Source organism: Rhamphochromis sp. 'chilingali', assembly GCF_963969265.1.
Source record: "Rhamphochromis sp. 'chilingali' genome assembly, chromosome: 21".
Lineage (NCBI taxonomy): Eukaryota > Metazoa > Chordata > Actinopteri > Cichliformes > Cichlidae > Rhamphochromis > Rhamphochromis sp. 'chilingali'.
Genome location: NC_137949.1, coordinates 29077540 through 29101845, shown reverse-complemented (window position 1 = coordinate 29101845; position 24306 = coordinate 29077540). Strand labels below are relative to the sequence as shown.

General features: G+C 41.7%; 1 protein-coding gene across 2 annotated transcripts; it reads left to right on the top strand.

Moving 5' to 3' along the window:
- btbd7 (BTB (POZ) domain containing 7) lies at positions 1-23476 on the top strand. Of its 2 annotated transcripts, none has more exons than XM_080871090.1 (11): positions 1-362; positions 6620-6847; positions 9319-10470; positions 15133-15341; positions 15809-15884; positions 19392-19552; positions 19666-19809; positions 20243-20432; positions 21139-21317; positions 21406-21810; positions 21975-23476. In XM_080871090.1, the coding sequence occupies exons 2-11, from the start codon at positions 6766-6768 to the stop codon at positions 22731-22733; spliced, it is 3357 nt and encodes a 1118-aa protein (XP_080727216.1). In that variant the 5' UTR covers positions 1-362; positions 6620-6765; the 3' UTR covers positions 22734-23476. The 2 variants fall into 2 exon arrangements, with proteins under 2 accessions (XP_080727216.1, XP_080727215.1); XM_080871089.1 differs by having other exon boundaries at positions 6620-6865.
- Positions 23477-24306: the final 830 nt, after the last annotated feature.

Below are 24306 nucleotides of genomic sequence, written 5' to 3'. Positions count from 1 at the left end.
TTTTGGCTAACTTGAAACGGGTAGCGTTGGGATAGGCCATAACAACCACCCAACAAGGCGTTGTGCTACTAAGGGGAAATACCGAACCGAACCGAGATTTAAAACGGTCTGGGTTTAGTTTTTAGTCGAGGTAGATGCTGAAAAATCACCGGAAAGTCGATGCAAGTGGAAACTATTGCACATTAGAGACCAAAGGTTGACGTCGAGCCGTGCGTAATGAGCAGAGTTGGGAAAAGAAGGTGTTGAGCTGCATTTTTTTTCTCTCTCCCTCTCCCTGCCTGAGACAAGTTGGATCGGAGTGCTGCCTAAACTACGAGGGGAAACGAAGAAAAAATAATGCCTGCGAAGCTCCTCACTTTCTGGTAAATATCTTTTAACGACCGCTTTTCAACAGTTGCATCTCATCTTGCTCAAAGTAAATTTCCGAGGGCTGAAGTCAAAGCGACACCGCAGAGATAGCTTACCCTAGCCTCTTAGGATATGCTACTAATTACAGGGCTGTGGTGAATATGACTCCTCTTGCTGGGCTGTCGCCATACAATTTGGACATTACTTCCCTTTTTTATTTATCAGCCGCGAAAAACAATCCGCTTTAATTTTATTTTTTTTCTCTGCTCTTAAAGGCACTTTTAACCAAAGCTTCCGCTGAGCAGCGGTAGCCCAGAGAGCAACAATAGCTCCGTGATAACGGCAGGCTAACAAAGCCTTTGCAAATAATTAGATTTATTTTCATACGGGCTGGAGAAGACTGCTCTTATTTGTTTTCGTTTTGCGTGTGGCTGGATTGGTAGAAAAGTTCAGGATAAGTGTGATTTTTGTGTCACTTTGGAGAAAAACCTACATGTTGCTGATTATTGCATCTGTGTGACACAGTAGTTGACAGACTGAGCTTTGGGGACAGCTTAAACCGCAATTGTAGCCGCTATGTAAAGATGAAGACTTATTGCGTGGCTAGGTCTTGTAATAATTTCCACAAGTCATACAATTATTACCATAATAGATTTAGATACCAATGACTTCTTTGAATTGTGTAGGTATCTGACATTAACCCATCCAATAGAAAATTAGTGTTGCTGTAGCGAGATTTTTTCCTAACAACGTATGTGATGTTTGTTGGCATTAGCATCCATGTAAGTGATGAGGAGCCATATGCAGTCTGCGATAATCCCATGGTAATCTCACTGAAATTGCGGGTAGACTCAGCAGTCAGTCCGTTAACTCCATCTTTTTCTAAAATGCAGCCTGTCTGTCTTTGCAGCTCCTCACTTGAATAAAGGTGCCTTCCCCGTGCGTTTTAGTGCTCATGTTTACCATTTCGCTGGGTTAAGTATTTGTGTCAGTGCTTCAGAGCTGTATAATGACATGTAATTATCAGTGTTACAGTGCTCAGAAATCCATGACTGGCATGAAAAGGCAGCGAGCTTGCAAATACTTGCCACTCAGTCAGCCGCACTTTACCCTGAATGCTGTTTACCCTGGCCAGTTGGATGGAGAACCCAACAATGAGCATTGACATCTCACTCAAAATAAGCACCCATTGTGTCCTGAGTTGCCATTCATTCTCTGAAGATCGACAACTGGGTTATGTTTGCGCAGTCATTAAGTGTATGCCTACTTCACATGATGGTTCTGTTCGGTTTTCCATTGCAAGCACACCTACAGGATGACATTCATCTGTCCAGTGTTTGTTGGATAAGTTGCCATCATGTCTTCAAATCAAAGGTCTGAAAGAAAACAAATTAACTTTGAGGTAGCTGTGTTTGATATTTGCCATTTTGTTTCATGGCCTCTAGAGCAAAACGTAATCAGCTGACAGCGTACTCAGTGAAATGTCAAATATGCACCATTACGGTTCATATTGTTAGTTGACACAGGCTAATCCTGAGGCTGCTCACCATGAGTCATCATCGTGGGGACTTTTGTTTCCTCTCTCCGTTTCTGTCATTTCACTGTGTTGTCTGTTTTCTAGCTTGTTCTGATTTTTCCTTAGGTTCCCATGGCTCTCCTGCCAGAATCTGTAATCAGCTGAATGGCCTGACACAACATTATGCTGATTTACCTGATTGGCAAAAAACATTGTCGGCATAAGCGGTCTGCTCTGCCTCTGAATTTGCGTTCTCCGGTTATCGTTTCAGACAAAATATGACTATTATTTTAAAAGGGCGGACTTTATTTTGTTTTCCACCAACCTTCGGTGGCTGTTCCAGTCGGGTATCTTGCTGCGAGATGTGTGCAGACACATCAGTGCCATGGAGGTCACTCTGTGTTAGAGAGTTCTGGTTTCTGCTCACTGCTGCATTGCTTTTTTATGACCTTCCAGAGCACCCTTGATTGTATCAAATATCAAAAGAGTCAGACAATCTGTAACTGAAAGCTGTATTTCTGCACAGCTCTGTAAGCAAAAGATGTAATGGGCAACTTACCCCAGAGGTCATTTAACAGGTTTTGTGACAGTAAAACTTCTTTTCATCCCCCAAAGCCGGCATCTTTTGTTTTTCTTGTTGTATGTGAATCAGAAACATAAACTTTGTTTCTTCTGTGATTCCTATTGTGAAATGGATACACACATATGTCAGCATTGGACTAATAAAAATACCTTTTGGAAACATTAAATTGAAGAGCTCTGTGTGTGAGAGCTTTAATGCATGACACTGCTGTGTAATTGCAGACAGGAAAGTGTTTGGGGAGAGTATTTCAGTGTTTCATTCAGGCCTGACTGTGGCACTGGCTCCTTTCCAGAGGATTAGGGCATTTAGCCACTGAACCAAACAAAGACGTCCATCAAAAAGCGGACATAGTTTTATTCACAAGATTCACAGTGGGACTAGTAGAGTACACAGCGCGCAGGTTTCTTCAAGCTGTTTGAGCACAGACGTGTGCGCCTTTTTAGATTAGTAAGCTGTTATAAAATTACCGAAGAGGAATGAAATGGGAAATTCTCAATCATCTTCGATGCTAGCCAAGTAATTCTCCACATCACCTTTAATTTGGCGAAATCTTGTCAAGCCCATTCTAGCTTAATTACCGCTGCCACTTTGACTTCAAACGCCGGTTGCGTGTGTGTTCCAGCAGATGAGTTCAGGTTTATGGAAACGACTTGTGAAAAGGCTGCACTGAAATAATAGAAATGTGCTGCTAAAATTTGGGCTTGCGTACAGGACCGAAGACCTGTGTACCCACCTCTTCTGTTTTCTCTAGCCATGATGAGGATATCCACATAAATGATTAATAAAGAGCCCTGACAGTCATTTGAATAATACATCGCTCCTGTTCGCGTGCCAAGTAATTTTTGTATGTTCAGTGAACGGCTGTTCTTTTGTCTTTTAAGCCCCTTTAACTGGCTGATTGTTAAAATAACATAAAAGTGATCCATGACTGAGGCAAGGTGAGCGGTTTGATAGGGTGCATATGTGTCCATGACAGCGTGTGCGTAGAGGTAGGTGGGGGCAGGGAGTGTCTCTTGTCACCTCTCATTAGGGACGCATAGTCCAGCTCGGCTGGTGTCTGCCTTCCCCCGTCTGTGGCACTGCCCTCCTCTGCTCCCAGCCTGAGCAACAACAGAGCGCCTCAGTGTTTCAATCTAAACTGCAGGAAAGTGTCTTAATGTTTGACATCAGAGAGATTATGGCCAAAATGCTTCTTGCACATTATGAGTCAGGTCTCTGCCCTAAATTATGGTTTTAGAATTCAGCACTGCAGCTAAAGTTAAATTTGGTTCGCTAATTTGAATGAATTAAAGCCGCCTCGCTGGGAAGTTGGTGTGGTGTTCAATGGATGCGTTAGTTGCTTTGTTTTATTCTGCCTCTGCTCTGCTCCTTAGAGAACCCCAACCACCACCACCACCGCTGCCTTTTTGTAAACAAGACAGTATATATCTCAAGGGCTGCTTCCTCTCTCCTACATATTCAAATTCAATTTCTAATTTTGTCCAAATTAATTCCCTGTGAAGATGGGGCTTATTTAAAGCAGTCTAATGAAATAAAGATCAACCAATGTTTTTATTGGAGTGCTCTAGTGTGACTGCCTGGTGACTATTTGTGTGTGGAGTAAGAGGCTGTGGTTTTCCATTGAACCCTTGGGAGGTTGTGGAGTGGTTCTCTACAGGGGCAGACACTATGATTTATTAGTATGGTAGGCAGGAAAACCAGCAGTCTGAGATAAAGCAGATCTCCCATCACACTCCAGTTCTAAGTTTGGTCTAATATACAAAAGAGACTAAATGAGAATATATACGTGACTCTTTTTGTGTTGAGTTATTTAAAGGACCACAATGAGGATTACATTTTCAAATTTCTTAGTAATGTTTATAAAGGGACGCATTCATGCCAAGATGTAAGTGCAGAGGGAAATTGGGAATTTTCTCCTCTTCTTTGGTTGCAAGAAGTAGTTTGCAAAAATCTTTGGATTTGCCTGCATTTCTGAATTGACTACTCATAAACTGCAGTCGAAACTTCATCTAACTTACTGTTATAGATAAACCCAATCTGATTCAACTAATGAAACGCAAAGAGAAAAAAAAAGAAAACTATAAGTCACTGCTCCCCTGAGAGCAGTGACTTATAGTTTTCTTCTGTTTTGATTAGTGGTCTTTCTTTTAGTGGACACTATATGACAGAGTTTCCTTTGTTTCTTTTTAATGACCTTTTATGATCCCACCTTGTTTTTTGGTAAAGTCTTTGCTGGATTTCAACCTCCTTGGGAAAACCCCAATAGTCCTAAAGTCTTTCCAACTTTTTGCACCTCTGTAATGTTTTTTATAACATCCTGATAAAAGTTATTGCAATTAAAGCTTTGCTCACACCAGCCAAGGGCAGACTTCAACCGCTGTTATACTTCCCATATCCGGCATACACGTCTCCAGACATCTGCACGCTCTCTGGTTTGCTCTTTGGGCTTGTGTGACTTTCTGAAGCTTGGGCAACATTTTAAGAGTAACGAGTGCAAAATCTTAAGAAAAGCTTGACCCCCTCAATCCAGCTCTATAACTGCAGTCTACATGCTTGTCGAAATGAAGCCAAATAGACTCAGTTTGCAATTGTTAGCTTGAGTAGTCGTCAGTACACTCAGTTAATGAGGTGCCCTGTTTTCTTTTAGATCATAGCTGGTGACAGCATGAAAAGAGAAGAGGGAAAACTGCTTGGCCATTGCCATGGCTCACAGCAATAAGTTATGGTAATGACTGTAAAGAGCAACTTAAAGCTGCTCAACTCTGCATCTGCAGCACAGCTTCTGTCTTTGAATTATTAGCTGGTCCCCCAAACATATGAATTAACAACCAACTGAGTGCTCAGATGTCTGTTTGGTAGAGTTTTTGTCACATTGGAGAACTGATTTGCATAAAGTCGGCTGTTAAGGTTTGTGTAATCTAAAACAAATGTTCCCTTCATTGATAAAATAGAAGTTAAATACCCATTATCCAATCATATATTATCTTTCTTTTATCATGATAGAAAATTAATGTAGAAAATAATTTAAATGATATGAAAAGCTATTATTTTATAATGTTCTGCTGATCACTTGCTGCGTCCACCAGAATTTGCAGGGGGAATTACTTTTCCTGATCAAATTCTTAAAGACCAAACATATCCACCTGAGTATAACCTCATTAAGACCACACTGATTTGTAGCCATGCGAGCATAATGGCTCTGGGTGCCAAATACACACCAGGACCGGCTGTGTGTGGATGTATATGTGTGTTAATATCTCAGGCCTTAAAACGGGTGTTAATCTCATCTCTGGAGCTGATTTGGCTAAATGTTGGCTACCCATTGGATCAGTTTGGCTACTGGAAAAGTACCCAGGTCATGTATTAGACTTCCTATACTTTAAAGTAATGCAAGGTACAAAGTTCTGGTTTGGTTTGTATTCATTTTCTTGTCGTTTATTTATCAAGAAACCACAGTTTCATGATAAATAAATTCATCAGCTTCCTGGAGAGGAAGGATTGAAAATGAAGCACCCCCCTGTATAAACTGTATTGTAGAATCACTGTCAAGAGACATATTTATGCTATGTTTATGCTATGTTCTATATTTGTATATTTGTTGCCCACCCCATAACATAATATGTTACAATACTGGATTAAGTCTACAGTCAAACATATCTACACTAAAGAGTTTTCACTGGCTACAGACTGAACTGGAAAAGTACCCAAATCATTTATTAGACTACTTCTAGTTTAAGGTGATAACAGGCAAAAGCAGAGTAACTTGTTCTGGGTTGTACCTCCCTCTGAAAGTCCCCCACCACATCTGGATTACATTGTAGTTGACTGCTTGTCATTTCTTGAGGGGAGGATAGGGAAGTCTCTGTTAACTGGAGTCACTGTTGAAGATTATAGATAGGAGAATGACCATGCAATTTTCACTTTTCACAAAAACTCAATTTTTAGCACTTCAAACCTGTAAAATGGCAAGACAGCTATGATTCATCGGTGCCGTGAAATCAATATGGCTGAAACGGCGCGATAGATAATATTAAGTGCTCCTCTGTTCACCTTCCTTAACACTGACATTCATTATCTTTCCAAAAAGTCCAATCTCACAATGTTGCAGTCAACAACATTTAAAATGCAGTCACTCTTAAGCTTAAATATCTCTCCTTCTGTTCTTCCTCCAGCCATGGCAGCTTGGGCCTGGAGCTCTGAGGATGCTTCAGAGGACCCGTGCCTGACCCGCAACTGACGACTGAGAGGAATACGTTGTCTGAGCAGAATGACTCAGCACGAGGGGGGACCCCCAAATAGCAAGTGAAGAGAACCGAGGATGGGTGCCAATGGATCCAGCTACCCGCACTCGTGCTCCCCACGGATAGGGGGAGGTTCACAGGCACAACAGACTTTTATAGGTATTAAGTGCATCACCGGTCAGTTCATGTATATGATTATTATTATTATTTTTACAATATGGCAAAATGTCTTTTGTTAGATGAATTACTGGTGAAAAACCCAATTTCTCTTCATGTCCAAAGTAGAGTCAAGAATCAGATTTGATTAAAAAATATCTCTACAAACATAATGGGATGGTCTGCTATACACATTACATTATATTAACCTGCTTCCATGGCAACTAATGGTGCAATAGGTGAACATTTTTATGCATGAGAGCTCTTAAACAGAGCGTTTGAGTACAACTGAATTCATTAAAAAGCAGTGGATCTACTTTACTGTGCCATATGGACTTAAATTATTGTTTAAGGCTGACGAATAATTGCATTAAGTATTTATTTGTCAGAACTGAAATCTAACTTGTAGACAGGAAGCGAGCCCTGTGACTGACTATAGCCTACTTTCTGGCCTGAATGGGCTGACAGCTGCACTTTGAGTTTTTAATGTGAAGAGGTTTTTTGGGGGTTTTTCTCTCTCTCTCTCTCGCTTTTGGTCTTGTTCCAATTTCACTACTGTCATTGTTGAAGAGCATAGCATATGGCCTTCAGTTAGTACCTGTATCCTCAGAAAACCTGTCTGACATGGAGTGTAGTGGTTTGCTTGTATGTACATATTGTCGACATTTAAGCACTCTTTTTGATTGCTGTTGAAGAAAGTGGCAGAGTCTAGTTTATGGCTCTTAAAGCTTTCCCTGCAGTCCTGAGTGCCAGAGCGTTTGGAGAGCTGCTCCAGAGATTAATTTAAATAAGTCTTTTCTTAAGTTAAAAAAAGTGTTTATTTCAGTTTTAGAATGACTTAAGTCTGGGGTTTATGTGGGTTTCCACTTCAAAGTGAAAGCACTGCAAAGAGCCAAATTATCTCAGTAGCCCCTGAGACCTCTCCCGTTTGCTCTGAGCTCTGTAGCTGCTTGGTTGAGCTGGCCGGGGCCATAGATGATTCACAGTGTTAGAATGATTACTATTTGGGTCACACTGATGGATCCTGAGAGAAAGGCAGGCAGAGAGGATCTCCTTGGCAGAGGTTCCTCTGACGTACAAGTCCTGCCTCTCAAGCAAAAGATAACTGCTATTCAGTGTAATTGATTGGGCATAAATACATGAATGGACCTACGTTGATGGAGGAGTCTAAAGTAGGACGGGATTATAATTGGGTCTGTGATGATCAAGGTTTGGTCTGAAAAAAAAATAAAGACTTTTTCCCTTCCTTTTTTTTCCAGTTGTTGAACTAGATCCAGATGTTTTGGTAGCTGGGTCAGGCATGAGTGTCCTTAGCTTGATAGAGCAGGGCACAGATATACAACAGTAAACTGGTGCAGGCTGCTTTTGAAACAAGGAAAAAAAAAGAAACAAATACAGCTCTTGCAGCAAAGGAGCTCTAAAATGAACCTCTTTTCAAATTCATTTTATTTCTTGATCCTAAAAAATTGAAAATAAACACCTGAGAAATAACTGTGGCTTGCTTGTGCAAAAGTTGTGGAAGCCCTCCACTTGTAGAATTTGATTGGGGTTTTTAGAAGAATTACCATTAGGACTTTCTCTTTGATTAAATTCTCTGACTCTTCAAACATATCCAGGATTCAGTAACCGTGGGTTCCTCTTAACAAAGACTGAGGATGAGAAAATGAAACCAAGTGTCGCCTACAAGGCAGGGGAAAGCTTTAAAAAGATATCAAAGTGCTTCCAGCTTACAATTTCCAGTGCCCAGAATGGCATTAAAAAATAGCATTTAAAGGGAACTGTGAAAATCAACAAAATATTATTGAGCAAGAAAACTTTCAGGAAAAAAACATGTCTGGTGGGCAAAAAAAGGGAGGGGGGCATATGATGGTAAAAGAAGCTGCAGGAAGGTTGGGCTGACAGAAATGGAAGTGATCCATATACATGGTCTACGCCATGGACGCCTTATCGAGCTCTCACAATCCCATTACATGAACATCACTGAAAATCTGGGTATATTTAACATGCAATTTGTGTAAGACAGTCTTTAAAAAAAAAAAAGAACTGGAAGTGATCTGCAAGAGTGTCTGAAAATTGCTTAACCAAGAATAGAAAGTCTTTCAGCTGGCAGAAAAAGGTGTTTATCTGCCTAAATTGTGGCTGAATTGCATTGAAACTTCTGTACATACCACCTTTTACTGTTTCGTTTTTACAAACTGTGGACCCATAGTTGCTGTTTGGGGGGGGGCATGAACACATTTGTCACAGGAATGTCAGGTAAACCTAAAACATGTTATGAATGTACACTAAATGTCACAATTCCCAATATGAAAACTAAAAAATGTAAAAAGGGCCGTGTGTGTGTAAGGGAAAGCTTGACCACCCACCATTAATTATTTTTTTGTAATGTAAAACTGTTAATTTCTTTCTATTATAATTAGATGTATTTAAAACACAATAATTTTTAGGCTAACCTTCAGCTGTTTTTATTCCAGGGACCTCATCCTACTCTCAGCAGGGATATGGTTGGGAGTCAAAGCTATACAGCCTGGAGCACGGCCATGAGCGGCCGGCAGACAGGAAGAAGAAGAGTCTTGGTCTGGCGACTCTCAAGCGGAGGTTCATCAAAAGGAGGAAGTCTAGCCGCTCAGCGGATCATGCGCGGCAGATGCGTGAGCTTTTGTCAGGGTGGGACGTCCGTGACACAAACGCCCTGGTGGAGGAGTATGAGGGAACGGCAGCCCTCAAGGAGCTGAGCTTCCAGGCCAGCCTCGCACGTCCAGAGGCTCCTAGCTTGCAGCGGGATCTAGCCGCTCTCTACCAGCACAAGTACTGCACAGATGTGGACCTCATCTTTCGGGGTACTTGTTTTCCAGCTCATCGGGCCATCCTGGCTCCCCGTTGCCCCTTTTTTAAGACCTTGCTGTCTTCATCTCCCGGGTACGGAGCAGAGGTTCTAATGGACATTGACACGGCTGGCATTGATGTTCCCATGTTCTCCGCCCTACTTCACTACTTGTACACTGGGGAGTTTGGGGTGGGTGGAGCAGAGGATACGAGGCTTCAGAATGTGGATGTGCTAGTGCAGCTAAGCGAGGAGTTTGGTACACCTAACTCCTTGGAGGCAGACATGAAGGGCTTGTTTGACTACATGTGCTACTATGACGCTCTGCTCAGCTTCTCTTCAGACTCTGAAATGATAGAGAGCTGTAATGAGAGAGGAGCTGTGGCTGCAGCAACATCAGTGAGTCAAGGAGGCAATGGGGCCCCAGGAGCTGCAGGGACCCCAGACGAGGACCTTAGGGCTCACAAAGCTATCCTGTCAGCACGCTCTCCTTTCTTTCGGAACCTTTTGCAGCGACGTATTCGCACAGGCGAGGAAATGACAGAGCGCACACTCCAGACACCCACCCGCATAGTGCTGGATGAGTCCATAATACCACGAAAATATGTGCAGGTTATTCTCCACTGCATGTACACGGATGTCGTCGAGCTCGGGCTGGTGCTGCGTGGCAGCCCCTCAGCAGGCAGCCTCGGTGAGGTGCAAGCCCTAGTGTCAGGGAGCCGTGGGGCCAGCACACGCACTGAAGAGGCCATGGAGCTGTACCATATTGCTCTGTTTTTGGAGTTTAGCATGCTGGCTCAAGGTAAGTCATAGTCACAATATCAACAACATAGGGTGTGATAGCAACCACATTTTTCTGTTTTGACTTATTTTGCTTATTTTCTGTCTTACTGATACTATTAGGATAGTCAATGCTCATAATAAACATGGCCAATGTGGGTTGGTTTATATGTGAATAATCCCTGTGAGCCAACAGCTCCGGCTTCTTATTGCTCTAAATGCTTTGTTTCATACAGTTTTTTTTGTTTTTGTTTTTTTTTAACTCGTGGCTCTGTGTGACATCAGTGACATATTCCTAATATGGTCATGTTGGGCACACAGCTCTGGCTGTGAGGACAGAAGCCCTTCCCATCTGCCATAAATCTTCCTTCTAAAGGGCAGCCAGCCAGAGGAACGTTGGCTTAAATGGAGAGGGGCTTGTTTCAGATAGTAGCAGAGAGTCTGAACAGCAGCCCAGTATAACATACGGATATATAAATAATCATTATGTCGAACTGTGAATCAATTCTAGCAGAGTACAAGATTAAAATTATGGAGCTGGAAATGAGCAAAAAAAAGTCCCAGATAAACAATCTGCCTCAAAATTTTTTTGTTTAGTTTCATTCCTAAGTAATTTCTTCCTTCCTGTCTGCAGAATACATGAGTCAAAGTGCTGGCAAGGTCTCTACGACAAATTGCTTAAAACCTTAACAGCAACCAACTGTAGTTCAATAGCCTGATCATAAGGTTTAGAGTCAATTTGCCTGTCCAGCCTGTCATAATTGTGTCATTTTCTATTAACTTAATAATATGAGCTAGACTTTTATCATAATAGGATAGAATTTTGTACGTGAGTTGATGCCTTGCAAAACTCAACCCTGCTATAACGTCTCTTTTCATGCATTCATGTCATTTTTTTACCAGACTCAGTGTCTTAATATTCTGCACTTAATATGGCTGCAGATTACTCTAGCTGTGACGGGTGTTAGAAACAGGCTGATATAGGTTATCTCTCCCTCTGGAGGCATACAGCCCCACTCTCTGTTACATGAGGTGCTTCTGTCAACACTTCATTTCTGCTCTATCTTTACTCAGATTACACTCTTTTTTTGACCCTGGTAGCAAAGGTTAAAGCCATACTTTTTACATGAGCCAGTCGCTTCCTCCACTGCACTTCCTCCAAAGTGGCACCTGAGCGTTTTGCAGTTTCCAACACAAATAAACAAAAATCCACTTTAATCGGAATAACCTTTTCAAGTATGCAGTATTTAAAGCAGTCTTTTTCAAATACACGCAAAACTACCGAATTTGGCCCGTGTGAATCCAAAAGTGACAAAACACAATTTCTTACTTTATCGTGTCTTCTCGGCCAATAATGATCTTCATAGTCACAGTATAGGAAATTAGTTTGCCTAATACTGAAATGAAGCTATAAAGACCAGAGAGTTTGACTGCTTTGTGCTTTCTAATGAAATCAAACCAGTATTATTTTAAGACACTCGTTTACAGTTACATCCAGAATATTTAAAATATACTTTGCGATTTGACAGCTTCACCACTGTCGTTTCACAATAAAAGCCTGTGAGTGTTTTCTTTCAATTCTTCACTCCTCTGTAGCTCAAAGGTTATTTTTTTATGGTGAGGCAGCTGCAGATATATAACATAGTCTATATGCTCTGTTGGCACACTGTTTTATAAAGCTGAGATCACTATAGAGTAGCCAGAATTTTTTTTTTTTTCTCTCCAAACTTATGCTGCAGCATTAATACAAATATAGTCCATGTCATAATCTTAATGTGCTAAAGTAGGTGTGGGTCTTTAAGCTGATAAGAGGAAACCACACATTCTGTTTACAGAGGAAGTAATAAAAAATATACATGTACATCTTTTTTTTTTTTTTTTTTTAACACACAGCACTTTATTGCAATAAACATGCTGGTATTAAAATCTTTTAAAAGCAGAGGATCAATACTGTGTAGCTGCTGTATTGACTGAAGGCTTGAGAGTCGATTACCTTTTTTAAGACCTGTGTGGGGATTTTAATAGCACTGGACACACAACTGGTTAGACACCAGCTCCCACCCTCAAGCTTTGGGTGTCACTCTCAGGGTCATTCTGGCAGCTTAAGCCAGCAACAAGGAGGCATATGGTGTCATCCCCACACACCATCACCTCGTCTTCCCCCTCCACCCCCCCACCTTCTCAACAAGCCCCTAATCGAGGGGTATTTTTATCCCTCTTTGCTCCCTTTCCGTCTGTTCTGCACAGCTCAAATCATTTCCCGTCAAACCTCAAAGTGGAATGTGGTGAAATAGTTTAGGTTAACCTGATGCTATTTTATCCAAGTCTCTCTTTCTACTCTTTAACTTCCTGTTGTTACACTTTTTGAGATCACTTCATTCCTAGAGATATTTTTGTGCATTTTGGAAAAGTGTGTTTATCTGCCTAATTTGGGTTAATTATGAGACTTGAAATTTGTAAGAAGCCATCCAACTGTTTTGCTGCGACGTCTCTTTAGGAGACAGCAGAGAGGTTTATGTCAGGGGTTTCATATAGAAAGAGCCCCCTCTCATCTGTCACACTGTCATCCCCCTTTACGTGCTCCTTGGCTGCTTCCCTCCAGCTACAAGGAGGTTTGGCCCTTGGAGGTTTTTGTAGAGCTCTCTGTCATTCTTCCTTATTAATTCTCAAGATGGGCTTCCCTTTACGACTACATCTCACTCAAATAGTAACCAGTATTAAAAGCCTTATTAATTTTTCAAGCGCGCTGAAGAGATGATAGCCCTTCAGTGCAGTTTCATTGCTGCCTTCCCTTCTTGCTCTCTGACCGACCCGCGATTTCAGTGCCCTATCTTGTGTTTTGACTGCTTTGACTGAAGCTCCATTTCCTGACTGATTGGCTGAGATGATTTACATCCACATGCTTGTTTACATGCCTTTGAGTGCAGTTGATGTTTTAAGTGGCTTTGGAGACTGTGTGCTCTATAAACACAGAGCTCCAAATCATGACAGCATGACAAAATTCATACGTATTCCAAAGTTGGTGTAGTGTAGAGCTGACTGTCGCTGTTCCTGCTGTTCTGTTGATATTCTTGTCAGTCGACTAAGCTCCAGTGAATGTGGTGCACCACCCGTGGAGAGGGGGAGGCGGGTTAGTACTAGATATAATGCTGATTCTAATCTCCACCTCATAATAAAAAGTGCTGCGTTTTAAAAGACTGGCTGTCACTGAGAATTCGAATGGGCTAACAGAGAGCAGAGCTGTTTGCTTTCCTGTGCCACTGGTCCCAAGTGGGGAATTGCCTGCTTTTGTGGACGTATGCCTGTGTGTCTGCTTTAAGGGGAGGGTGAAAAATAAATAAATAAATAAAATAAAATTGAACTAGACTGGAGGACTTTCTAGAAGATGAATAGCAAAACGACCAGCAGTGGGCAATGAGGCAGATGCTGGAAATCTTCTCCCGTTTTTCAGTCTGTTTAAAGCAGATAAAAAGGAGAAAAAAAATATGCAGGCCCACATTTCAGCTACATCTGTCTTAATGATGCAGCCTCAGCTGAAAAGACTTGCATTTACAAGCAAAAACACCCAAAGGGTTCATAGCTGTGCATGTACATTATGGTTGCTTTTCCATTCGAATCAAAAATTTGTACACACAGCTTGCATGGATATGAAGCTGAAGTATCAGTGGGGTCATCGCTCTGAAGTCTGGTGTCCAATTTCCCGGCGTTTATGTTCAAAGTGGTGGTTTGAGGGCGGAAGAGCAGCTTAGATTTTCTAGTTTAAGATTTTCCCAGAGGAGTGCTGCTGCTGCCGCCGCTGCTCCTCCAACGATGAACTGATGGACAGGACCGCCTGGAATGAGGAAGCTGGGAAGCTTTTATTTCCCTTCAGAACAGCTCTGACTGGACATCAGTCAGTCGGCTTTATCTTCATGAATGTCCACTTTGTGTTAATGATCGGAGAAGAACTTTCAATGTGAGCCACTAAGACTCTCTCGTTTTGGAACTGTGATAGATGGCTTGACCAAACCGATCATATGTTAATCCAAGTGGACATGGAGGCTTTATTTCTGCATAAATGGATCCGTGTTAGATTAAGTGTTAAGAGTTTGAGTGCCATTGTTGGCTGAATTTGCAAAACTTGGTTCTTTTTTTAAATGACTGGAGCACCAGGCACATAATTCCCTAAGCCTTCTGTGGCTTTTAATGCATTTTTGATTTATGCACACAAGTGGTCTGTGTGTACACCTTTGCAAAGTGTGTGCTTGTGCACCGGCAGCACATTTCCGCAAGCTGCTGTGTTTACTTATCACGGTTAAGAGAAGGTAGCTTGAGACTGAAACACATCAAGGTATCAAAGGCATTTCTGTGGGTTGGTGTGTTAGAGTAAAGCCGCTGCCTGCTGTTCTGGTATGTGCTCTGATTTAGGAAACGCAGCATGGAGGATGTGGGGGCTACTAGAGGGAGACTCCCTGGGTCAGTGAATATGAGTCAAAACTACTGATGGTTTGGCAGAGGCTGCAGCGTTACTTGCCGTACTGTAATAATTGTTTAGTTAAATCATTAAAATACATTTTCAAACAGGCTTTTTTGTTGTTGTAGTGTTTCTTTTTTAAGGTTAAGTGACATCTTTCTGACTTCAATATATGCACTTCTTTTCAGAATATGATACATTTCTGCTTGTCTGTCTCGTTGCCTCTCCCAGGCTGTGAAGACATTATTGTGGAGAGTTTGTCTCTGGACTCTCTTGTCCCCATTCTCAAGTGGAGCTCCCAACCATACGGCTCCAAGTGGGTCCATAGGCAGGCCATGCACTTCCTCTGTGAGGAGTTCAGTCAAGTTGTCACTTCGGATGTTCTCTACGAACTTGGCAAAGAACACCTTCTCAGTGCAATTCAGTCTGACTACCTACAGGTAAGGAAACGTCTCTCAACTTATAGCACCTCACAGTGTTTGGGAATCTGTGATAGTTGCATGAAAATATTGTATACAAACACACAGTCCCTGCCCCAGTCACACACTGTCCACATGTGCTGACGCTGTTCACGTGCACACGCTGAGTCTCCAGAATTTCCAGAGTTGAAAAACAGTTCCCTAGAGAGAAATTCTTTCAAACCCAGAACCTAATCAAAGCTGAGCTGTCATCTGCACTGCCAAGCAACTTGGGCTTTACACCAGATGGTTGAGGTGAAGTGTTGTAATCCAACTACCCAAACAAACCAGACCCAAGCTTTGATGGGACATTGCCTGAACATATTGCATTTTCACTTTATCCTCGTGTCATACCTTCCCTGTTCTGTTCCCAACAATATCTAACCTTGTCCTAATAATATTTTTGTCTTTTGCTTTCTCTCTGTCCTATATCTCTCTTTCTCTGTCAGGCGAGTGAACAGGACATTCTTAAGTATGTTGTTAAGTGGGGCGAGCAGCAGCTTATTAAGAGGATGGCAGACAGGGGTAAGATAATACACTCTATAATTACCCTCTGAGCAGCCCCCCTAATTGCTCTGAGGAAAATAACACCTACTAGAGCCTTGTGAATATACTTAAAAGCAAAAAAGAGCCAAACTTTACCCCATAAATTCAACAGGAAGTGGTTCGATCTGATTTGTCATGTCATTGTTGCTACTGTGATAATTAATGCTCTTCTGAGGGGTACATGATCAAGGTTATTGGTATTCATATTATAAGGGAGAGCAGCCTGATTCCTCAAGATCCCTATAATTTGTCAAAACGATCTTGTGCGAAAGGTTTGAAATGCAGCCAGAAGGTTGATGTAAAAGCACTAAAAGTGTTATCATACTTAAAGTGGTGGTCAGATATTTACATCCACTCATCAGAAGAGTTCTTTAAACTGTTCTTTTTCCAGGGTGGAATGATTGCATAGCATACATCTTTAATGACTTAAAAAACAAGAATTTAGGGTAAAAATATGAATTTATTTTGGATTGGAAATATACCTACTAATCTTTTACTAAACGGTGCTTAAAGTTCTACAGTAGCCTTAACGTTGACAAGGCCAAGCCCTATTAACCTCTCATTATGATTATGATAATGAGAAGTTGATAATTGACTACAGCTGGTAGTTTCTCTTTGCACCATAAAAAGGATTTTTGTTGAGCACTTATTGGAATCACCAGTAGTTGGAACAATGAACAATGGGAAAGTTCAAGGAATTCAGTGAAGATCTAAAAAGGAGAGTCACAGAGTTACACAAGTTGGGAAGGTCTCTTGGAGCCATTTTTTAAACGACTGCAGATTCCAGGATAACCAGTTCAAACAATTGTACTCAAGTAAAAATTATTTAGATGTGTCAGCACTTTCCTAATGTCTGGAAGAAGAAAAAGAGATGAGACGAAACTCGTTACTACCAAGGCTCGAGCCTGCCGTGAACTGGACACTGCTGCAACACCAGCGTCACTGTCGACAAGGTAGCGTTTTGCATCTTAGAGGGTGCCAACCAAAAAAGAAGCTTCAAAACTCGACTGTAATTTGTAGCTGTCCACAAGCCAAATGAATTTCTGGAGGAAAGCTTTATGGTCACATAAGACAAAGCTGTTTAGAAAAGTAAAACTGGTCGATTTCCAGACAGAATGAAAATAGCAAAAGTTATACCTCTATACAAATCTGGAAACAAACACCATTTCACAAACTACAGGCCTGTCTCTTTACTACCCCAATTCTCAAAAGTTCTTGAAAAACTGTTTAAAAACAGACTGGAAAAATTTATAGATAAACATAAACTACTCACTGAGAGTCAGTACGGATTCAGATCAAGCAGATCAACATCATCGGCACTATTAGATTCAATAGAATACATCACAAATTCCATAGACAAAAAGCAATATGTGGCTGGGTTATTCATAGACTTGACAAAGGCATTTGACACTATAGATCATGATATATTAATAAGAAAACTGGAACGTTATGGTGTCAGAGGGGTAGTTTTAGATTGGGTCCGGAGTTATTTAAGTGACAGAAAGCAGTTTGTGAAAATAAATGGTGGTTGCTCCTTATGTATGGACATTGCTTGTGGTGTACCCCAAGGGTCAGTTTTGGGTCCAAAATTCTTCAACTTGTACATTAACGACATCTGTAAAGTGTCCAAAGTATTAAAAATGGTTCTCTTTGCTGACGATACAAACATTTTTTGCTCTGGTGATGATCTGCAGAATTTATTGGAGGATATGACTAATGAAATAAGTAAAGTGAAGTTCTGGCTTGATAAAAACAAATTATCATTAAATTTGAATAAATCTAAACTGATGTTATTTGGAAATAGTAGTTTAAATACAAATGCAAAGATTCAAATAAATGGTGTTGATATTGAAAGAGTCAGTGAAAATAAATTTCCGGGGGTAATAATAGATGAAAAACTTAACTGGAGAGCTCACATAAGATATATTCATTCCAAAGTATCACGAAGCATTGCAGTACTAAACAAGGCAAAACAGGTATTCGACAGAACATCACTTCATATTCTCTACTGTTCACTGGTTTCACCATACTTAAGCTATTGTGCAGAGGTCTGGGGCAATAACTATAAAACCACATTACATTCACTTTTTACTCTTCAAAAGAAAGCAATTCGAATCATCCACAATGCAGGTTATAGGGAACATACAAACTCACTATTTTTGCAGTCTGAAATATTGAAAATTGACGATATAGTGAAATTCCAAACAGCACAAATTCTATTCAAAGCAAAAAATAAAGAACTGCCAGGTAATATTCAGAGTATGTTTTTTTTGAAAGAAGGAAGTTATAATTTAAGGGGTTTTTGTAACTTCAAAACAATGAAGGTACGTACTACAAGAAAAGGCTTTTGTGTTTCTGTTCAAGGAGTGAAACTATGGAACAAACTGAATATGGAATTAAAGCAATGTCCAAACATAAAACTGTTCAAAAAGAGTTATAAAGATATGATCTTCTCGATCTATAAAGAAAAGGAAAATATTTAAATTAAGTGAATGTCTCTATTTAAAAACAAACAAACAAAAAATTCATGATGTGATATTATAGTATATAGTATATCAGAAATCTGTTCACTATTTTTATTACAAATTATATCAGTAAGGAAGCTGACTAAATATTCACTGATAATTTATGGGACAGGGGTGGGATTAAATAAGTGTATACTTCTTCCCACTCCCTTTCAACATGTAAATTAATCAGAATGTTTTTTTGTATGTAATTTGTATAGTATTTTTTTTCTCTCTTATTTCTTTCTAAATGTACTTGTATATTGTTCACATGTTGAAATAAAAATTACCAATCAATCAATCAATCAAATGTGATGCTTTCAAGTCTAAAAGCACCACACCAGCTTTCAAGTATGTTGTCAGTAGCATCATTCTGTTAGGCTGTCTTGCTGCCAGTGCTACTGATACATTGAAAAATTTGGAGGACTACCTCCACATTCTTCAACTTCATCTCAAAGACTGTTGAAATTTGGAGACATTTGTGTTCCAACAGGACTGTGATCCCAAACACACATCAAAACATTTTTTGGATAAAGCAGGATAACGCTAAGCTTTTGGAATTGCCTACTAAAGTCCCAACCTCAATCAATTCTGCCAATAAGAGGGGTAAAATATCCAGACAGGATTATACCATAAACTTGTTGATGGCTACAAAAAGCATCTGCTCGAGGTGCAACGTGCAAATTAATATTTAACTAAATATTAATGGGGTTGTATGTATTTATTTAAGCCTTTGCTATTTGTCTCTGTAGATTAGAGAGAACCCAAGATAAATTCAAATTTGTGCACCTAAGGCTTGTTTTTTAAAGTCTTTAAAGAGGTTTACTGTAGAGTCATTCCCTGGAAGAAGACAGTTTAAAGAAATCATATAAAACCCAAAATTACCACGATGTGTGTATGTAAACTCTGACTATAAATGTTGACGCACAAAAAGCATTACAATCATTATAATATCTGACCGTGGTCGTTCCTGTTTACCCAGAACCCAACCTATTGAGTGGCACAGCCCACAGCGTAAACAAGAGGGGAGTGAAAAGGAGAGACTTGGATGTGGAGGAGCTGAAGGAGATCCTGTCTCCGCTCCTGCCCTTCATCCGAACAGAGCACATCTTACCTCCCAACAGTGACGTCCTCGCCGACGCAGTCAGTGTTACTTATCTATCTTTTCTCAGCTGCTGTGCTTTTATGACTGGTGTTTCTGAGTTATTGTGACCTTCATAGATTGAGCATTGATCCACATTCTTCACTATTCACAGCTCAAAAGGGGTTTGATAAGCACCCCTCCTTCAGACATGCTACCCACAGCTGAGGGGGGTAAAGCCAATGCCTGGTTGCGTCAGAAAAATGCAGGCATCTATGTGCGTCCACGCCTTTTCTCTCCTTACGTGGAGGAGGCTAAGGTAAGGTTCATTTATTTATGATTAATGGGGGTTATAGACAGGGCAGAAACCGGGGGAATATTTGTGTCCCATATAGCTATCGCCAAAGTGAGCAGAGTTTCTGTAAAGGGTGCGGGCTAATGTAAAATTTGTCGACCTGCTTATAGCTCAGACGTGCTAAAACTACCCATGCCAAGTTGTTGTTATGCATACAAATCATTTAGTATTCAGTGGTGGCCTCTATCAGTCTGACCGAAATTTGCTTTATGTCCGTTTGCAAACTTTCCTAATAACTTATAGGCCTTCCCGAGGCCATGAATATTTATGACATATCCATAGACCAGTGTGTCATTATTAGATGAAGTGTCAGTCAAGTGGAACTAATTTGCAAAATGTTCCCCATGTCCTTGAGTTGCACATAGGACTTGTGTTTTTTTTTTTTATGTGTCCTCAGTCTGTTCTTGATGAAATGATGGTCGAGCAGACAGACCTAGTGCGTTTGCGACTAGTGCGCATGTCCAACGTCCCGGACACACTCTACATGGTCAACAACGCTGTGCCTCAGTGTTGTCACATGATTAACCACCAGCAAATGGCAAGCAACTCAACCACAGCTCCATCAGTCGTGGCAAATGAAATTCCAGGTAGGAGCAGTGTCGCAGATGCTACACAGTTATGGTTGACTTAAGTCAGGGGTGTCCAAACCTTTCTTCTTCTTCTTCTTCTTTTTTTTTTTTTTTATTTATTTTTTTTATAAGAGTGCCATATTTATTCATGGTATATCATTGAGGGGCCAACAAGCTTTCTCATCTTGTTTTTAAAGCATAGACATTATGAATTTTTAACACTTTATTTTCAATAACACAAGAATTATGGTGATCAAGTGTTTGAACCTTAACAAAATAAATCTGCTTTCATTCACATATCGAGAATAAAATAACAAGGATCTGCTGAAGCTGCTGAATATCAGCATCTCAGGTTCATTTTAAACATGACTTACTGGTGCTGCTACCATGAGGTGAAAAGAGAAATGACACTTTATTAATTCTGTTTGTGGTGGCGGGCCATGAATAATACATTTTATAGGGTAGGAGCAAGGGACCATATAAAATCTGACCTAGGGCCGTGATTGGCCCCCGGGCTGGATTATGCACATGCTTGACTTAAGTGTTATGAGAAACTGCTGACTAACAGAGAAATTGCTCAAGTATCTGTAAACATAATGCCGTTCAGTGGATTCTCTGAGCACCCTGATTAAATTACAACGTTAAGACTCAAACTATGAAGACTTTAACTGACTCACGTCATTTTACTCTGATGTCTGACTTTGTATTCTTTTTCACTTTTCAGTGCCTCAGTTATCTGTGGTAAAGGAGATGATTCGGAGGCTGCATGAGCTAAGACACACAGAGCAGGTTCAGAGAGCGTATGCCCTCAACTGTGGCGAGGGAGCCACCGTCAGCTATGAGCTGCAGCTGCGGGTGCTGAGGGAGTTTGGTCTGGCAGACGGAGCCACTGAGCTACTGCAGGTAGGCAGAAAGCAGAGCGTGTTCCCAGGGTTAGGGAGGAGGAGATCTCTGGAGGATGAGATTTATGATTTTTATTTTTTACCTGCAGAATCCATACAAGTTCTTCCCAGATGAAAGGTTTGGAGATGAGAGTCCAATACTGGCCCTGCGCCAGGTGGGTCGTTGTCGGGTAAACAGCAGTCCAGCCATGGATAGCATGTTCACAGAGCTGGAAGGAGTAGCAGGCTTCCACCCTCCCTTACCTCCTCCACCTCCCCCATACCACCCCCCTGCCACACCTAGTCACGCACAGCTCAAGGGTGCGTGGCGACCTCGCGTGCCCTTGCCAACCCCCACCCGTTCCTTCTCCTACCCCTGCAACCGCACCCTGATCCAGCGCCATGCAGCCACCAAGCATGGCAGCTCAGACTACTCCTCTGTGCCCAGGCCTCAGCCCCCTGACTGCACCAACCCACAGGCTATGGGCCGAGCTTTGCTTTCAGACCAGCAAGTGGTGAGTGTGTATATGTGCGTGCATGTCCTTGTGCCACATGCTTTTTATTTTTATTTATTTATTTATTTTTGTTGAGTCAAATGTTCCTAGCGGCTTATGCTTTGGGATATGAATATCTTGATTGTCAGGTTCTGTCATAAATGTTTATCTGTTTTCCAATGCAGATGAGCATGGAGCCGGTTATGAGGGAGTTCATGCCTGACATTGCGCTAGGTGTTTCGGTCATGACTCTGAGGGAGCAGCACATGGCAGAAATGGAGAGGGAAGGCCCTCAGAGCCACCACCTGCCTCATGGGCCCTGCCCTTCTTCCCGCCTCAGCCATGGCTATGGACCTGGACATGGCCACTCCTGCAAGAGACACGCTCCTGAGCCCAAACTGGAAGCTCAAGCTGAGTTCCCTGACCTGTATGACTTTTCCTGCCGACCTGCAACCCCAACCTCCACACACCCACTGCCCTCCTTTGCTGGACCAGACCTCTACAGCCACAGCTGCACCGCCTCCAGCTCCTATCCTCCTCCTTATGTTTCTGACTCTCAGTCCCAGGGCCATACACAGGGTCGGACTGCCTCAGACCCACTACGACTGGATGTCCTCAGTATAACCTCTCAGAGGCATGATGGTCTCCTTGCTAGCCCCTCTGGAGCCCAACCTAGGATGGGACATATTTCAAAGGGGCGATCAAATGAGACAGACCTGACTCATGGCTTAGGCCATTTACGGTCCCCCAGTGGGAATATGGACAACTATGAGGAGAGACACCCAGGACCCAGAGAGACCCCAGAAGAGATGGGTCTAGCTGGAGAATCATCAGGCCCAGGGCCACTCCAGCAGCCTCACAGAAACAGTGTCAGTGAAGAGATTGTCAGAGACCGCAGGTCACCTAGCAAACCTGACTACCCCTATAAGAAATCTGCACTTTAACCCCAGTTTAAAGACCAGGGGTTGGGTTAAGAAAAGGGAAAAAGAGATGAGTGGCTGTCCATCATAATGAATAGCAAAGCACTAAATGTTTGCGCGCGCGCGCGCGTGTGTGTGTGTGTGTGTGTGTGCGTGTGTGTGTGTGTGTGTCTGTGAGAGAGAGAGAGTTTGAGAGAAGCAGGGAAAAGGGGTGGTCGATGGTTGCTATTTATAGAATCTGTCCTTTTGTCCTACCTCTATCACACTGTGCTATCCATCACGCAGTCAGCATGGTAAGAGCTGTAGGTTAGCTGTCAATGCAAGTCTGCCTAGTCCCGCAGGTTTAGAGGATTTCTTAGGCTCTCCGTGGACAGATTGGTCTCTTGCATTTCTTAAGAAAGAGGTTAGCTCTATGCTGCATGAATTCTGCGTGAGGAAGTCGCAACACTAGATGAAGCTCAGTTATAAAATGATGGTTGAAAACGGATTACATTGGTTGGCTCTTTTGTCTCTTGCACAGAATGGGAAGATCACAGGATAAAGATCTCAGTTTACATAAATGAACAATGGCACACAGTCTGGGAATAGAGTATTGTGATAAAATCATATGTAAATATGTCTGTCAGTGTTCTTTCCCCTCCCAGAACTGGTATTTCCATTTCTTCTTTTAGCATGGCTATAACTCACCTGACTATTCTTCTCCTCCTGCTCTGGTTCTGCACTAATGTTGAGTTTAACAAAAAAAAAAAAAAAGGCCAAGGTTTGGTCACACAAAGCAGGAATTGGATCCGACTGGAAGTAGGCCATCAGAGCTTGTCAGTCTCAAGTAACCGCGTCTGATTGTGTCAGACGTAACCTATCACAGCCTCACTGTCTGGCTTAAAGGCAGAAGTTTGGTGTTTTCACACGGGGCCGGAGGATCATGGGCAGGTTCATTACTGAGATATAGTGGAAAATATCAGGTTGCCATGACATAAGCCGTGTTCGCACATGCAGCGCTGAATTTATCTAGACATCACGCAACAGAGGTGCAAGTCAACGCAAGAGCCTGACTCAGTCTTATTGGGTATTAGACAGTCTGTATGATGTCAGATCCAGGCAGCTTCACTGCCTAAACCACAAAGTATTTCAGAAGCAGACTGCTTCCTGCTGTGTGCTACATGTGAGAGAGGACATTTGTGGATGACCTTATTCTACTGAAAATGTCTGTACAGCGATCAGATCAAGCGCTGGGGATTTGTTGGATCTGCAGCTAGGCCAGGTGTGTGTTTGTGTGTGTGAGAGAGCGTGTCTTTGTGCAAGGATAACTTTGATACACCTAGGTGTATCAATCTCAGTACTGTACACTCCCATGTTTGGTCGGGTCTTTTTGTACATATCAAGGTCTGAAATGATTAAGCAGTGTTTGGCAGAGAGTGGTCGTCAGCGTGTTAGTTTCCTCCCATTTCAAAGTAAGTAATCAAATCTAAAGCCTTAACTAGCGCTTGGAATATTCACTTTTAGCTATCTTTATTCAATCAAGTATGATGTCTCTATAATGCCACCCCCGTTAACTGCTTATTTGACTGTTGTCCACATTAAAGATACACAGACACTG

What these genes read in the sequence shown, in the direction of transcription:
- btbd7 (XM_080871089.1), top strand. Translation starts at nt 6,766, where the DNA reads ATGGGTGCCAATGGATCCAGCTACCCGCACTCGTGCTCCCCACGGATA. An exon ending in GAGCCACTGAGCTACTGCAG is followed by an intron (nt 21,318 to 21,405) that starts GTAGGCAGAAAG and finishes TTTTACCTGCAG; the next exon opens with AATCCATACAAGTTCTTCCC. An exon ending in TGCTTTCAGACCAGCAAGTG is followed by an intron (nt 21,811 to 21,974) that starts GTGAGTGTGTAT and finishes TTTCCAATGCAG; the next exon opens with ATGAGCATGGAGCCGGTTAT.